Source organism: Myxine glutinosa, chromosome 12 (genome assembly GCF_964187855.1).
Source record: "Myxine glutinosa chromosome 12, kmMyxGlut1.1, whole genome shotgun sequence".
Classification (NCBI taxonomy): domain Eukaryota; kingdom Metazoa; phylum Chordata; class Myxini; order Myxiniformes; family Myxinidae; genus Myxine; species Myxine glutinosa.
Window position 1 is genome coordinate 14,096,250 of NC_136272.1, and position 18,622 is coordinate 14,114,871.

At 41.4% G+C, this 18,622-nt stretch overlaps 2 protein-coding genes across 3 annotated transcripts in view; both read right to left on the reverse strand.

Moving 5' to 3' along the window:
* LOC137417994 (uncharacterized) overlaps positions 1-18,622 on the reverse strand; it is a 117,027-nt gene that overhangs the window by 23,616 nt on the left and 74,789 nt on the right. The window contains exons 8-10 of one of the 2 annotated variants that reach the window (XM_078766486.1): positions 15,271-15,340; positions 13,780-13,844; positions 8,267-8,312 (exon numbers count right to left, since the gene is read on the reverse strand). In XM_078766486.1, coding sequence (XP_078622612.1) covers positions 8,295-8,312; positions 13,780-13,844; positions 15,271-15,340 — 153 coding nt within the window. In that variant the 3' untranslated portion in view covers positions 8,267-8,294. Of the gene's footprint in view, positions 1-8,266; positions 8,313-13,779; positions 13,845-15,270; positions 15,341-18,622 lie in introns of those variants that run through there. The other variant, XM_078766487.1, reaches the window with a different exon arrangement.
* On the reverse strand, positions 3,391-8,226 carry LOC144888448 (uncharacterized). Its single transcript, XM_078766357.1, has 2 exons — positions 8,052-8,226; positions 3,391-4,269 (listed from the first exon to the last, which is right to left on the reverse strand). Exons 1-2 carry the CDS (start codon positions 8,199-8,201, stop codon positions 3,391-3,393), a joined length of 1,029 nt encoding a protein of 342 aa, XP_078622483.1. The 5' UTR covers positions 8,202-8,226.

Sequence of the window (18,622 nt, forward strand, 5' to 3'; positions counted from 1 at the left end):
CAGGGAGTAGTTCAGTGACAACACAGATACTGCCCAGATATGTAGATATATAAATCGATGACCAAGTGTGCCTGAGTTGCTGTTTTGTCATGGTGGACACCAATCATAACAAACAATTATTTTGCATAAATGTTTTTGTCATATACGTGATATTACATTTCATAAACAATTGAAGTTGAATACTTAAGTTGAAAAAATACATCTTTTTCAATTTTTGTTTTTCAACAAAAGTTGTTTTTTCAAAAAATTTCAAAACAAAGACCCTTGAAGACACACACAGGAGAGATAGGTTCATACCCGAAGTTTCGTACGATTTTACAAAAGTTTGAGGTAGTAATTCAGTGACAAGACAAGACAAGTGACAAGACACTGCACAGATATATTTATAGATATGCTGTGTGTGTATATATATATATATATATATATATATATATATATATATATATATATATATATATATATATATATATATATATATATATATATACAGGGGGCTGCAAAAGTAGGTATACAGTAAGGATTATACCAGTATTACCAGTATTATAATAGTTTTGAGGGATTTTGAGGGAAATAGTTTTGAGGGACATTTGAGGGATTAATATGTTTATTATTGATATGTTTATTATTGATATGTTATTATTGATATGCTTGTATAATCAATAAAATACGTTTTGTGCGCACGTTTTTTTTCTTCATAACTGTATACCTACTTTTGCAGCCCCCTGTATGTATGTATATATATATATATATATATATATATATATATATATATATATATATATATATATATATATATTGTTACTGATCGCGGTTTAAGATGTTAGTTACCGAGCAGTTTGGTATTGCCGCGACCTAACAGGATCCCTGACTCACCCGATTCACCCAGGACTTTGGCCGGATGGCACCACAGCTAGTCAATAGGGAAAAGACAAAGGCGACACGGATGTGAAGAAGAAGAAGCAGAAGACAAAAAGGTTGGAAATACCACTAAATTTATTCCTACTATTTACATGCTCAAAGTAACCAAGGAGAAGGAAAGATAATAAAATAATATACAGAAGGATTAGAGACACAGTGCAATTATTAACTTATACAGCTTAATTAACCCAGGACAGAACAAACAAAAGACACTGACTCAAGCGGGGAATTGCAGTAATGGCAGGATGTGGATGGCTGGAGGGAGAGGGAGGTCCAAGGGGGTCCCGCAGCACAACCGGCGCGTTTAGCAGCCGCCGTTCAGGCCAGGCCCCACGCTGCTGTTTTGGCTGCTGTTTACGTCGCGTGCTTTGCCAGGCCTTGTCCCACTCGTCTGGTCCAAACCCTCAACTCTTTCTTGTTTCTCTCACTCCTCACCACCGACTCCTCACCGCAACCAACTGACCACCGACTCCTTACCACCGCAACCAACGCAACCACTGACCCTCCTCTGGCAACCGACTCAGACCAACTCCTTGTGACCAACTCAAAGTGCATCTCCGACCAACTCACTGTGACCACTTCCGTTTGCGCCTTTTATAGCGCCTCCAGCGATTACGCCGCCGGCGTTTTGGACACGCCCATCGGGGTGCTCACCTCGGCCCTGGTTGGTCGCGCGACCCTCGGGCTCCGCCCTGGATGACGACGGGCGGGCGCGCCCCTCCTCCCCTCTGACGAGGTGGAGACACGCCTTTCTTCTCCGACTCAAAGCACATGGTCAATGGCGGTTATTGGAGGGGAGGTGATTGGGAATCGAGGGCTCAGCAGTGACGAGAGGGGATGTAATATGGAAATGGAGGTTTTGGGGATGGGAAGGAAAGGGAGATTTTGGGGATGGGAAGGAAAGGGGATCTATTCTCTTTCACTGGTGCAATGGAGTATTTCAATTAATGGAAGACACAGCCTTACACTAATACACATAATAAGGATATAACTGTCAAAAAAGATATATCGTGTCCTGCATGTATGTTTTATGGACTAACTACGGGAACGCCCTTTGACCTTTATACAACCACAAACGGAGGGAGGAGGGGTGATATTTTACAACAACCTTTTACAACAACATTTTACCACAACAATAAATAAAAAAAAACATTCTCATATCCACAACAATATATATATATATATATATATATATATATATATATATATATATATATATATATATATATATATATAAAAGATAGATAAAATATGTTGACATAAATCGAATAGCGTGGATCGGGATGCTGTGCTTGCCTCACTATACATCGCTGCAGAGGCACAAGTTTGTTTGAACTTAGGATAATGACTATATGAGTTGTTGTGTCGTCATGATTTAAGCCAATGATAATGCAAACATTTCTTCTGCTCAAATTTATTTGTAATATCAGTGATGTTACATCTTTATAAGCAATTTAAGTTCAGGATAGTGATAACACTTCACTGTAAACAATACAACAACATGTCGCAGTTCTTGGAAGGTGAGGCAACTGCTTGATAGCGAAACGAATATTGTCAGGGTGGCCAACGCGTCATGATCCTACATACAGTTGACCATATGTGAAGACCGGTTGTTCTAGCCACAAGCACACCCTAGACAAACTCTGCCCCTGACTCTTGTTTATGGTCATGGCAAAGGCAATTCTCACTGGGAACTGACGTCGTTGCCAATGGAATGGGAAAATCCCATCTGTAGGTTGAAGAGTGATGCGAGGGATAAACACACTGCGACCTGCAGTGTCACCATTAGCAATAATAGCCTTTAGGAGGCGGCCACAGATAACTTCTTTCACGATTAACCGTGTCCCATTTAATTGCAGAGTCCTGGCTTCGCGTTGAGGTTGCGGAGCAAGATTAACGGCATGCCATCCTTGAGTGAGAGTTGATGAGGTGGCATTCCGGCAATGTTAAGGGAATTGAGATATTCAGTTGGCAAACGTGTGGCATCGTCATCATCATCATCATTTACCGTCTTGTCTGCACTTTGACAAAGTGTTGGTGTTCCAGGAAATGTATCTGACATGACCTCGTTGATGGTATCCACCAATGTGTTATTTGGTGCTAATATTGCACGATCTGCCATCCACTTATGATCTGTGTGGTGTCGGTGAAAGTCAGGAAAGACCCAGTCAATGACTTCACTCATGGATCTACTTGATTGTTTCACGTGAGGTGCTGTCAATTTGCATGCACATTTCCTCTGGTATTTCAATGCATGCCTCATTGTTGTAGGGTAGCTGTCCGTTGCCAAGTTGTAGTAGCCAACGATCAAACTCCCTCGATTTTTTATAATGTCCAATGTCCATTCATAAGCACACGCATATTCTCGGTAAGGTGGAATATCTTGAAATGTTGCCACAACACAGAGAATATTTCAGAGAGGCATTGACAATCTGGGCACGTGATCCATGTTTAATAACAGGAAGCACCTGTCTAAAGTGTCCAGCAGAGAACTATTACTTTTCCCCCAAAAGGTATGTCTTGGTTGGTGATGTCTCGTAATGTACGGTGGTCAAGTGCCTCAAGTAGGTGCCTGTGACTCATTGGAGCCTCGTCCCATACAATAAGGTTTGCTCTACGAATTAGGTCAGCAAGAACACTTTGGTGAGATATCGATATTGATAATGTTGTTGAGTCAGTGACCATGATGGGGGCTTTGAACCTGGAATGAAATGTACGTCCACCCAGCAGAAGTGTAGCCGCAATACCACTTGAGGCAACAGCTAGAGAAACATTCATTTTGTCACTGTGCAGGGTGTGTGCAGCAGCTAGCAGAGTGTTCAGTGTATAGGTTTTACCTGTCCCACCTCTTGCATCCAGGAAGATAGCCAATGGTTCCTTTTTCTGTAAAGCAACTATAACAGTGTCATATACATATACCTCACGTTGAGAGGGTAGAAGTGCATTTGGGCCATGCAAGCGTTGGTTTACAATGTTTCTCAAAGTTTTAAAATCATAAGCAAGTTCAAGTTCCTCCTGAATAATCATTGGCAGTTGTGGTTGTGCAATATTTCCATTGATTGCTTGCACTGTTGCACGCAAATCATTTGTGACATTTGGCAGATGAAACTCAGAAAGTTGTCTGTCATGGTGTTGAAGGCGATGCTCAACGTCCAGCGATACCATTGCACGCAGGAGTTGATGATCAGCTTGCTTATTGAGGAACCCGAGGAAGAAAGTCATCCCACCAGTGCATATGGTGATGGTCGAAGACCATAACTGGGTCAGCAGGGTTTCAAAAGAGTAGAGTAGGAGGGTCACAAAGAGCTCCCTGATTTGTGGGCACATTTGTATTGCTTCTGCAATCTGCATCTGTCAATGCAAAATGCCATTCTCCATCATTTTGAAGGAGACCAAGCGTCTCACACATGCACTTTGGAAAGTTTCATGGCACTGACCATTAATAGTCCTCTACTTCCTTCTACATTTATTTCCATCACTCTTCTCAACCAGTCACTTTCATCCTTCCTCAACACATGACCAAACCATCTCAACCTGTTTCTCTTCACAGCATCAATCACAGGCTCTATTCCCATCATCTTTCGCAATTCATCATTTGTCTTCCTCTCTCTCAACGATACTCTGCACATCCACCGAACCATTCCCATTTACACCCTTTCCAGCCTTCGTTGCTGCTCTACGTTCATTACCTATGTCTCGCTCCCATAAATCATAACACTTATCACACATGCAGCATACACCTTTCCCTTCAGCTTCAACGACACTACCCTCCTCATCAGCACGCCACTCAGTTCCCGAAACTTCTTCCATGCACATCTCACTCTAGCAACCGTTGCTGAGTCTGATCCACCTTCTACATTCAACATGTCTCCGAGGTAGCAAAATGTTTTCACTCCCCCTTCCTCTTCATTAACGGTATGGACCTCAAACATCCGGGGCCTTCGCTCAAACTTGACTGATCTCTCCATACAGGTTGCTTCTGACAAACCAGACGTGATCTGCTTAACAGAAACTTTCCTACCTCATGGTGTCTCTGATTCCTTGGTATCTATCCCAGGTTATTCGCACCTCCAGGAAGGTTAGACCTGAGCCATGTCCTGGAGGTGGGGTTGCTATCTTTATAAAAAAAACTCTTCCTCACTCGCCCTGCACTGCCCTCTCTCCACCTCACCCCCAGGAATACCTTTGGCTACGGCTTCCCCTTCGCTCCCACCTTTTGTTCATATGTGTGTTGTGCCGTCCACCAAACAGTGATGACTCCATATACATCTCGCTGTCTGATAATATGGACCAACTTCTATCTACCCATCCCAACTCTCTCTTCCTCATATGTGGTGATTTCAATTGTCACCATGCCAGTTGGCTGGGTGTGGGTACCTCTATCACAAGCCATGGCTCCTCAGCAAAGGACTTCTGCGACTCACTGGGACTCACGGTCTGGCACCACCCTCTGCTCACCAAACTCTCCTCCTTTGGTATCCATGGAAATCTCCACGCATGGCTGGCGGACTTCCTCTCTAGTCGTAGTCAACGTGTGGCCCTGAATGGGTTTATCTCATCTCCTCTTCCTGTTCAGGCTGGAGTTCCCCAAGGCAGTGTTCTGGGCCCTGTGCGTTTTCTGGTCTTCATCAATGATCTCTCTGACTCTCTTGGAAAATCCTCTCTATCTCTTTGCTGATGACTCTACTCTCTGCCACTCCATACCTATTCCTTCAGATAGGCAGGCAGCAGCCTCCTCACTCTCTGCAGACCTCGACAAAATCACAGACTGGGCAAACAAGTGGAACATTTCAATCCTGAAAAATCTCACACTATCACTATGTCTCTTCGAAAAGACCGTCCGGACAACCCTCCCATGTACTTTGTCAACAAACTTCTCCACGACGTTATGTCACTCAAGCTTTTGGGTCTCACTATCTGCCATGATCTTTCCTGGGAAAACCACATTTCAAATCTGGCCTCCAAAGCCAGCCGCCGACTGGGCATCCTCCGTCGTGCGAAGTCCTTCCTTGGCACACCTGAGCTCCTCACCACATACAAGGCTTTCATCTGCAGCTCAATGGAATACTACACTCCCCTCTGGGCTGGTGCTCCTGCCTCACACCTAGCTCGTCTTCACGCGGTTGAAACCAAAGCGTTCAGAATCATTGGAATCTCCCGCGATGAAGCTAACTCCAAGGGCCATTCACTCACTCACCGCCGGCAGGTTGGTGGTCTTTCCGTCTTCTACCGACTCCTCTCCGGCCTTGCCCTCCCAGCTGTCTCTGGGCTCTGTCCCCCAAATATTCCTGCAGGTCGCACAAGATCTGCCTGCAACCCTCTTATGGTTAAACTGCCAAAATCAAGACTCTGCTCACCTTCACTCCTTCATTCCTCTTTTCTCCTGCCTCTGGAACAAACTCCCTCACTCTCTTCAATCCCACTCCTCCCTCCAGGTCTTTAAAACAGCTGTTCACCACCATCTCTTATCTTCCCCCATCCAAAACCTTGATCTTTTCTACCCCTGCTAATTTCACCCCAAATCCACTTTTTTGAAATACCAACTTCTGTGCTGGAAGTCCTTGGTGTACTTGTGTTTTATACTTCTCCCACCCCCCCCCCCCTTCCCACGCCTCCTCCCCCCAAGCCCTCTCCCTCCCACACATCTCCCGATGTCCCTGCTCTCAAATGTTGTGTTTGTGTGCTTCCCCTTCTCTCCCCATCTTGTCTACTGCTCCCTCTTTTTATATATTTTGTTTGTTAGATTTGTTTGTGAAATAAATGTTAGCTCTTTCACAAGCCTCGATTCTGTAAACAAAAAAACAAACCCCCACCCCCCCCCAAAAAAAACCCTCCTTTACGTTCTGAGCCAGCACCTCCATCACAGCTACAAATAGTAGTGACCTTAGTACCGACCCCTGATGCGCTCCCACCTTCACCTCAAACTCACCACTGTTCCCATCCTTCATCCTTACAGCTGTACGCGCTCTTTTGTACATTGCCATCACTACTCTGATCAACCATTCCTCCACTCCTAACTTCCTCAATGCCCGTGTCAATACTTCGTGTGGAACCCTATCGAATGCTTCCTCCAGATCAACAAACCCAAGAAACAGCTTCTTCCTCTTCTCCATGTACTTCTCCTGCAACTGCCTCACAATAAAAAGCGCGTCTGTCGTTCCTCTTCCTGGCATAAATCCAAAACTGCATTTCGTCGATCTGCACTTTCTTCCTTATCCTCCTCTCCAACACCCTTTCCAATACCTTCATTCCATGCTCCAATAACTTTATCGCTCGGTACGAGCCACACTCCAGAGGGTCACCTTTCCCCTTGTATAGAGGGACGAGGGTACTCAGTTCCCAATCCACTGGAATGCGGCCTTCTTTCACCACCAGATTACAGATCTCTGTCATTCTCTTCACACCCCAACTTCCTGCTGCCTTCAACACATCTCCCACAACTCCCGTCAGCCCTCCTGCTTTTCTACTCTTCATTGCTTTTATCGCTTCCTCAACTTCCTTCTCAGTTATCTTCTCTGCCGGTCCTAAAACTGGGTTACTCTCTATGTTGCCATGCCATTCATTCTCTGCATTCAACAGCATTTCCATACATCTCTTCCGTCTTCCTTTAATTCCATCTGGGTCCACAACGATTTGTCCCAAGCAACTCACCCCCATCACATCACACCTCTCTTTCGCTATCTGCTTTGCAATCCTGAATACCGCTCTCTGACCCTCTTCCGAATCCAAGCGTTCTCCGAACATTTTCCTGCATGCCTCCTGTGCCTTTGCTACCTCTTTCTTTGCAGCCTTCTTGGCTGCCTTATAGCCTTTGCTACCTCTTTCTTTGCAGCCTTCTTGACTGCCTTATAACTTTCATGCTCTGCTTTTTCTGCTCCCGTACCCTTCGCCTTCTGCCACTCCTTGAACTTCTTCCTCTTCTCGTCAATCCTCTTTCCAACTTCATCATCCCACCACCATGTTCCCAAGTGCCTCGGTGGTCCTTTTGTCCATCCACATACCTCACCACCGGCTCCCAACAGACTATCTTTCATTGACATCCAATCACTTTCAAGCTCAACCACATCAGCCTCTACCCTACTCAGCCTCTCTTTTAATGCCTCCCTTACTGGCACCTCTTTCAACCTCCACACCTTCATTCTCGGTTGGTACTTCACCCGCCGAGCTCTCCTCGCACCTTTCACCCTCATGTCGCAGACAACCAAGTGGTGCTGTGAAACAGCCTCCTCCCCCGGGATCACCTTTGTGTCCCGGAGGTGCCCCATATCTCGCCTACGCACCATCAGGTAGTCAACGGTTGTCGTCGATCCACCTGAGTGTTGTGGAAAACCAATCAGGTCCACACAACTTTAGTCCAACTTCTGGTTTAATTCCATTTAGATCATGACATCATCCTGTAATGCAGGAAATGCAATAAGCATAAGATATGGCATCACATGGGACCATTCATAACATTCAATGTAAGCAATGTAAGCAAGCTGAATATTCTATGCTGGCGTACCGTTAGCGAGTCTACCAGATGTAACGTGTCACAGGAGAAGTCTCGGAGCACCGTCCGCAGCAGCGGGTCTTATAGTCGCGCCCCTAGCGGTGTCAACCAGGGTCGGGTGACGAAGGGTGTAACGCCAAGTCGTCGGGCCCTGGTAGACTCGGTGAGGGGAGGGTCGGTAGACTTTCGGCGATGGGAGCGTCGGGAGAGTCCATAGTCTCATAGATGGGTTCGATCGGTTCGTCCGATCTAAATATCTCTAATTCTGGGAGATTTAATCTATCTCTAATTCTGGGGGATTTAATCGATCTCTAATTCTGGGGTATTTAATCTACCTCTAATTATGTGGGATTTAATCTTTCTCTAATTCTGGGGGATTTAATCTATCTGCAATTCTGGGGGATTTAATCTATCTCTAATTCTGGAGGATTTAATCTATCTCTAATTCTGGGGTAATTAATCTTTCTCTAATTGCAGGGGAATGAATCTATTTCTAATTCTGGGGGATTTAATCTATCTCTAATTCTGGGAGATTTAATCTATCTCTAATTCTGAGGGATTTAATCTATCTCTAATTCTGGGGGATTTAATCTATCTCTAATTCTGGGGAATTTAATCTATCTCTAATTCTGGGGGATTTAATCGATCTCTAATTCTGGGGGATTTAATCTTTCTCTAATTATGTGGGATTTAATCTTTCTCTAATTCTGGGGGATTTAATCTATCTCTAATTCTGGGGGATTTAATCTGTCTCTAATTCTGGGGGATTTAATCTATCTGTAATTCTGGGGGATTTAATCTATCTCTAGTTGCGGGGGAATGAATCTATCTCTAATTCTGGGGGATGTAATCTATCTCTAATTGTGGGGGAATTCATCTTTCTCTAATTCTAGGGGATTTAATCTGTCTCTAATTCTGAGGGAATTAATGTATCTCTAATTTTGGGGGAATTAATTCTGGGGGATTTAATCTATCTCTAATTCTGGGGGATTTAATCTGGGGGATTTAATTCTGGAGGATTTAATCTATCTCTAATTTTGGGGGATTTAATCTATCTCTAATTTTGGGGGATTTAATCCATCTCTAATTGTGGGGGAATGAATCTATCTCTAATTCGGGGGCATTTAATCTATGTCTAATTGTGGGGGAATTAATCTTTCACTAATTCTGGGGATTTAATCTGTCTCTAATTCTGGAGGATTTAATATTTCTCTAATTCTGGGGGATTTCGTCTCTCTAATTCTGGGGGATTTCATCTATCTCTACTTCTGGGGAATTTAATCTTTCTCTAATTCTGGGGGGATTGAATCTTTCTCTAATTCTGGGGGCTTTAGTCTTTCTCTAATTCTGGGGGATTTAATCTTTCTTTAATTCTGGGGGATTTAATATATCTATAATTGTGGGGGAATTAATTCTGGGGGATTTAATCTATCTCTAATTCTGGGGGATTTAATCTGGGGGATTTAATTCTGGGGGATTTAATATATCTCTAATTCTGGGAGATTTAATCTATCTCTAATTCTGGGGTAATTAATCTTTCTCTAATTATGTGGGATTTAATCTTTCTCTAATTCTGGGGGATTTAATCTAACTCTAATTCTGGGAGATTTAATCTATGTCTAATTCTGGGGGATTTAATCTGGGGGATTTAATTCTGGGGGATTTAATCTATCTCTAATTCTGGGGGATTTAATCTTTCTATAATTCTGGGTGATTTAATCTATCTCTCCTTCTGGGGAATTTAATCTTTCTCTAATTCTGGGGGGATTGAATCTTTCTCTAATTCTGGGGGATTTAGTCTTTCTCTAATTCTGGGGTATTTAATCTTTCTTTAATTCTGGGGGATTTAATCTATCTCTAATTGTGGGGGAATTAATTCTGGGGGATTTATTCTGGGGCACTTAATCTATCTCTAATTCTGGGGGATTTAATCTGGGGGATTTAATTCTGGGGGATTTAATCTATCTCTAATTCTGGGAGATTTAATCTATCTCTAATTCTGGGGTAATTAATCTTTCTCTAATTCTGGGGTAATTCATCTTTCTCTAATTATGAGGGATTTAATCTATCTCTAATTCTGGGAGATTTAATCTTTCTCTAATTATGTGGGATTTAATCTATCTCTAATTCTGGGAGATTTAATCTATCTCTAATTCTGGGGAAATTCATCTTTCTCCAATTATGTGGGATTTAATCTATCTCTAATTCTGGGGTAATTAATCTATCTCTAATTCTGGGGTAATTCATCTTTCTCTAATTATGTGGGATTTAATCTCTCTAATTCTGGGGGATTTAATCTATCTCTAATTCTGGGGGATTTCATCTATCTCTAATTCTGGGGTAATTCATCTTTCTCTAATTATGTGGGATTTAATCTTTCTCTAATTCTGGGGGATTTAATCTATCTCTAATTCTGGGAGATTTAATCTATCTCTAATTCTGGGGGATTTAATCGATCTCTAATTCTGGGGGATTTAATCTATCTCTAATTACAGGGGAATGAATCAATTTCTAATTCTGGGCGATTTAATCTATCTCTAATTCTGGGAGATTAAATCTATCTCTAATTCTGGGGGATTTAATCTATCTCTAATTCTGGGGGATTTAATCTATCTCTAATTCTGGGGTAATTAATCTTTCTCTAATTATGTGGGATTTAATCTTTCTCTAATTCTGGGGGATTTAATCTATCTCTAATTCTGGGGGATTTAATCTATCTCTAATTCTGGGGGATTTAATCTATCTCTAATTCTGGGGGATTTAATCTATCTCTAATTCTGGGGTAATTAATCTTTCTCTAATTATGTGGGATTTAATCTTTCTCTAATTCTGGGGGATTTAATCTATCTCTAATTCTGGGAGATTTAATCTGTCTCTAATTCTGGGGGATTTAATCTATCTGTAATTCTGGGGGATTTAATCTATCTCTAGTTGCGGGGGAATGAATCTATCTCTAATTCTGGGGGATTTAATCTATCTCTAATTGTGGGGGAATTCATCTATCTGTAATTCTAGGGGATTTAATCTATCTCTACTTCTGGGGAATTTAATCTTTCTCTAATTCTGGGGGGATTGAATCTTTCTCTAATTCTGGGGGCTTTAGTCTTTCTCTAATTCTGGGGGATTTAATCTTTCTTTAATTCTGGGGGATTTAATTCTGGGGGATTTAATCTATCTCTAATTCTGGGGGATTTAATCTGGGGGATTTAATTCTGGGGGATTTAATATATCTCTAATTCTGGGAGATTTAATCTATCTCTAATTCTGGGGTAATTAATCTTTCTCTAATTATGTGGGATTTAATCTTTCTCTAATTCTGGGGGATTTAATCTAACTCTAATTCTGGGAGATTTAATCTATGTCTAATTCTGGGGGATTTAATCTGGGGGATTTAATTCTGGGGGATTTAATCTATCTCTAATTCTGGGGGATTTAATCTTTCTCTAATTCTGGGTGATTTAATCTATCTCTCCTTCTGGGGAATTTAATCTTTCTCTAATTCTGGGGGGATTGAATCTTTCTCTAATTCTGGGGGATTTAGTCTTTCTCTAATTCTGGGGTATTTAATCTTTCTTTAATTCTGGGGGATTTAATCTATCTCTAATTGTGGGGGAATTAATTCTGGGGGATTTATTCTGGGGCACTTAATCTATCTCTAATTCTGGGGGATTTAATCTGGGGGATTTAATTCTGGGGGATTTAATCTATCTCTAATTCTGGGAGATTTAATCTATCTCTAATTCTGGGGTAATTAATCTTTCTCTAATTCTGGGGTAATTCATCTTTCTCTAATTATGAGGGATTTAATCTATCTCTAATTCTGGGAGATTTAATCTTTCTCTAATTATGTGGGATTTAATCTATCTCTAATTCTGGGAGATTTAATCTATCTCTAATTCTGGGGAAATTCATCTTTCTCCAATTATGTGGGATTTAATCTATCTCTAATTCTGGGGTAATTAATCTATCTCTAATTCTGGGGTAATTCATCTTTCTCTAATTATGTGGGATTTAATCTCTCTAATTCTGGGGGATTTAATCTATCTCTAATTCTGGGGGATTTCATCTATCTCTAATTCTGGGGTAATTCATCTTTCTCTAATTATGTGGGATTTAATCTTTCTCTAATTCTGGGGGATTTAATCTATCTCTAATTCTGGGAGATTTAATCTATCTCTAATTCTGGGGGATTTAATCGATCTCTAATTCTGGGGGATTTAATCTATCTCTAATTACAGGGGAATGAATCAATTTCTAATTCTGGGGGATTTAATCTATCTCTAATTCTGGGAGATTAAATCTATCTCTAATTCTGGGGGATTTAATCTATCTCTAATTCTGGGGGATTTAATCTATCTCTAATTCTGGGGTAATTAATCTTTCTCTAATTATGTGGGATTTAATCTTTCTCTAATTCTGGGGGATTTAATCTATCTCTAATTCTGGGGGATTTAATCTATCTCTAATTCTGGGGGATTTAATCTATCTCTAATTCTGGGGGATTTAATCTATCTCTAATTATGGGGGATTTAATCTATCTCTAATTGTGGGGGAATTAATCCATCTCTAATTATGGGGGATTTAATCTATCTCCAATTCTGGGGTACAGTAATTAATCTTTCTCCAATTATGTGGGATTTAATCTATCTCTAATTCTGGGGTAATGAATCTATCTCTAATTCTGGGGTAATTAATCTATCTCTAATTCTGGGGTAATTAATCTATCTCTAATTCTGGGGTAATGAATCTCTCTCTATTTCTGAGCGAATTGATCAATCTGTATTTCTGAGAAAATTAATCGATCTTTAATTCCGAAGGAATTAATCAATCCGTATTTCTGAATGAATTATCTTTTTTTTGTTGGTTTATTGAGACAATGATCACATAAGCCGGAGTTATGCTTCTACGAAGATGCACGTAAGCGTCTCTGCATAGCTATGCAGAGAAGGGGTTTATGGGTAACCGTAGCCCGCATAGGCTCGCCGAGGGGTCGATGCGCACCCCTCCAAAATCTCAACAATGCGTCGCACGTAGCTGTGGTCATGTGCGTCAAACAAACGCTGATTGGTTGAGCAGGGAAGTATATCTGGTAGCATTGAGGGTTGGGCCCAGACCCAAATCCGGAACTAAAACAAAGAACCAAAACATTCAAACAGAATGTTTACACTTTTACTGGAGGTGGAAACGGGTTTCCATTTCTGGGTGCTTCTCCATTTTCTGTACATTCTTTAGTTTTAGTAAATGTGACACTGCCCCGTACTGCACGCGTTAACGTTACATGCAAGTAAGTTGGCAAACACCCATGCGGACGTCTGCGGGCGACACCCGTGCATGTTTGCAGAAGCATAAATCAGCCTTTACACCTAACATACCTTGCCAGAGTGTGTGGGTAATGCATGTAGATCGTTGCTTTTCATTTGGTCTTTATCAACAAGTCCTACAAAGGAATTAAACATGAACGATCAATTAATATTGGAACATTCAATCAGCCTTTTTCCTTTTTTGAGCTCGAGCAAACGTTACAACGAGCTCAAAGTTTTGTTTGAAGACCAGCAGCTCCCTGAATGGTGCAACAAGACAGGTGTGTACAACAGTCACTGGCACAAAGGATGATTCTTATTGTCAGAAGGTCAAGAAAGAGGGACTCCTTAATGTAATAATAATGAATGCAAATTAAAATGTAGCTAGCAAATTGTGAAAGAAACGGATTTAAGTTTGTTTTTACAAAGGACGTTGCCATGAGATAATCACAAACAAGGGAATTTGAATGGAGAAATCACTTGATAACATATTGCTTGTGCTATGTTGCTATGAAAAAAAGGAGGTGTTAGTGCATGAGTGGTGTGTGACGACATGGTGTGTATATTACATCACTTTGCAGGAATATGAAAAAAACAAACTCAAAAAAGGATGTTTTAGTGCATGAGTGGTGTGCGACGACATGGTGTATATATTACATCACCTTGAGAGAATACTAAAAAAAAAACTCAAAAACGAAGTGTTAGTGCATGAATGGTGTGCGACAACATGGTGTATATATTACATCACCTTGCGGGAATACCAAAAAAAAAAATCTCAAAAAAGAAAGTGTTAGTGCATGAGTGGTGTGGTGTGCAGTGACACTGTGTGTGCATTACATCACCTTGCGGAAATACTTTTAAAAAACAAGAGAAAAATGACCACAGTGTGATCACCAGCTGCGACGTGTAGAATCATGAGGATATCCGTTGCAATATGCGCTACCAAATTCGACCAGTCATTAAATTATACGCATGCACCAGCGTCTTTTTGTCTTTCAGTTCTGGTCTTGTCCTTTGTTTTGCGACGCATCATGCTTCATCAACTGATTACATATAATGTATGGACGTGAATGTTATTTCTGTTAATGTTAATCTTAATTCATTAATGTTATTTATTAATGTTAATTCTGGGTGGCAGAGGGATAATTTGAAACGGGCTTGGTCGGTAGGGGAAGTCCGAGTGTATGCGCATGCGCTTTTCAAAAAGGCACCCCAACAACAAGAACAACAACGCGGTCCTCTCATAGAGATGCTCGTCGCAGCTAAAAACTCAAAAAAGGAAGTGTTAGGACAGGAGTGGTGTGCGACGACATGTTGTGTATATTACATCGCCTTGTGGGAATACTTCCGCTCTAGCAGGGAACATGGCCTTAAAATGCATGTTGTTGTTGTTGTGTTGTGGGAATACTTGAAGAAAAAAAATTCTAGAGTGTACATAATCATTAGCTCATAGAAGAGAAGCATCACGACAAACGTCTTTTATAAGTTCCGAAATATATTACAACAAATTATCATGTAGAGCTGTAGGAATTGAACGTGAAAGATTAAAAAGGGTCTCCTTACTCCTGTTCGGTATCATCTCCATCGCTCCATATGGAGGAGCCAGGATTCCTGCCAAGTATTGTCGATATTTCTGCAAACATGATGCAAGAACACAAATGAATGTGGTTTCTTAAGCAGACAAAGTGCTATACGATTCCAATGTAATGATTTGTTTTGAAGTATTCTTTCTTCTACATTATGTAGTCCATATAAATAGGGCTACGGAGTGTGGGATCTGCCTTAAGTGGACCCATAAATGGGAAGGAGTCAGATATTGATGAGCTGGCAGGGCATGACCAAGGTGGGATCAAAGGACAGGAAGTTTGTTTTACAAGTGGAAATACCAACTGGTTTTCTACAAAGCCCTGTGAAAGTTTGGTGTCTCCATCTGCAATTATTGCCATAGACCTGTTGGGTGGCCTGCTTGCCAGTCCTGCCTTTTCCCATTGGGTAGTTTGGACCAAAAAGTGGATGCACGTCTAACCCAGGTTTCCACCAAAAGGTAGATGTACGTTTAACCCAGGTTTATACCAAAAGGTGGATGCACGTTTAACCCAGGATTATACCAAAAGGTGGATGCACGTTTCACCCAGGATTATACCAACAGGTGGATGCACATTTAAACCAGTATTATACCAAAAGGTGGATGCACGTTTAATCCAGGATTATACCAAAAGGTGGATGCACATTTAAACCAGGATTATACCAAAAGGTGGATGCATGTTTAACCCAGGTTTCCACCAAAAGGTAGATGCACGTCTAACCCAGGTTTCCACCATAAGGTGGATGCACGTTTAAACCCAGGTTTATACCAAAAGGTGGATGCACATTTAACCCAGGTTTCCACCATAAGGTGGATGCACGTTTAAACCCAGGTTTATACCAAAAGGTGGATGCAAATTTAACCCAGGATTATACCAAAAGGTGGATGCACATTTAACCCAGATTTGGACAAAAATGTGGATGCACGTCTAACCCAGGTTTCCACCAAAAGGTGGATGCACGTTTAACCCAGGCTTATACCAAAAGATGGATGCACATTTAACCCAGGTTTCCACCAAAAGGTGGAAGCACATTTACCGCAGGATTATACCAAAAGGTGGATGCACATTTAACCCAGGATTACACCAAAAGGTGGATGCACATTTAACCCAGGATTATACCAAAAGGTGGATGCACATTTAACCCAGGATTATACCAAAAGGTGGATGCACATTTAACCCAGGATTATACCAAAAGGTGGATGCACGTTTAACCCAGGATTATACCAAAAGGTGGATGCACGTTTAACCCAGGATTATACCAAAAGGTGGATGAACATTTAACCCAGGATTATACCAAAAGGTGGATGCACATTTAACCCAGGATTATACCAAAAGGTGGATGCACATTTAACCCAGGTTTCCACCAAAAGGAGGATGCGCATTTAACCCAGGATTATACCATAAGGTGGATGCACATTTAACCCAGGATTATACCAAAAGGTGGATGCACATTTAACCCAGGATTATACCAAAACGTGGATGCACATTTAACCCAGGTTTCCACAAAAAGGAGGATGCGCATTTAACCCAGGATTATACCAAAAGGTGGATGCACGTTTAACCCAGGATTATACCAAAAAGTGGATGCACATTTACCCCCAGGATTATACCAAAAGGTGGATGCACATTTAACCCAGATTTGGACAAAAATGTGGATGCACGTCTAACCCAGGTTTCCACCAAAAGGTGGATGCACGTTTAACCCAGGCTTATACCAAAAGATGGATGCACATTTAACCCAGGTTTCCACCAAAAGGTGGAAGCACATTTACCGCAGGATTATACCAAAAGGTGGATGCACATTTAACCCAGGATTACACCAAAAGGTGGATGCACATTTAACCCAGGATTATACCAAAAGGTGGATGCACATTTAACCCAGGATTATACCAAAAGGTGGATGCACATTTAACCCAGGATTATACCAAAAGGTGGATGCACGTTTAACCCAGGATTATACCAAAAGGTGGATGCACGTTTAACCCAGGATTATACCAAAAGGTGGATGAACATTTAACCCAGGATTATACCAAAAGGTGGATGCACATTTAACCAAGGTTTCCAACAAAAGGAGGATGCGCATTTAACCCAGGATTATACCAAAAGGTGGATGCACATTTAACCCAGGATTACACCAAAAGGTGGATGCACATTTAACCCAGGATTATACCAAAAGGTGGATGCACATTTAACCCAGGATTATACCAAAAGGTGGATGCACATTTAACCCAGGATTATACCAAAAGGTGGATGCACGTTTAACCCAGGATTATACCAAAAGGTGGATGCACGTTTAACCCAGGATTATACCAAAAGGTGGATGAACATTTAACCCAGGATTATACCAAAAGGTGGATGCACATTTAACCCAGGTTTCCACCAAAAGGAGGATGCGCATTTAACCCAGGATTATACCATAAGGTGGATGCACATTTAACCCAGGATTATACCAAAAGGTGGATGCACATTTAACCCAGGATTATACCAAAACGTGGATGCACATTTAACCCAGGTTTCCACAAAAAGGAGGATGCGCATTTAACCCAGGATTATACCAAAAGGTGGATGCACGTTTAACCCAGGATTATACCAAAAAGTGGATGCACATTTACCCCAGGATTATACCAAAAGGTGGATGCACATTTAACCCAGGATTATACCAAAAGGTGGATGCACATTTAACCCAGGATTATACCAAAAGGTGGATGCACATTTAACCCAGGATTATACCAAAAGGTGGATGCACATTTAACCCAGGATTATACCAAAAGGTGGATGCACATTTAACCCAGGATTATACCAAAAGGTGGATGCACGTTTAACCCAGGATTATACCAAAAGGTGGATGCACATTTAACCCAGGATTATACCAAAAGGTGGATGCACATTTAACCCAGGATTATACCAAAATGTGGATGCACATTTACCCCCAGGATTATACCAAAAGGTGGATGCACATTTACCCCAGGATTATACCAATAGGTGGATGCACATTTAACCCAGGATTATACCAAAATGTGGATGCACATTTAACCCAGGTTTGGACCAAAATGTGGATGCACATTTAACCCAGGATTATAACAAAAGATGGATGCACATTTACCCCAGGATTATACCAAAAGGTGGATGCACATTTAACCCAGGATTATACCAAAAGGTGGATGCACATTTAACCCAGGATTATACCAAAAGGTGGATGCACATTTAACCCAGGATTATACCAAAAGGTGGATGCACATTTAACCCAGGATTTTACCAAAAGGTAGATGCACATTTAACCCAGGATTATACCAAAAGGTGGATGAACATTTATCCCAGGATTATACCAA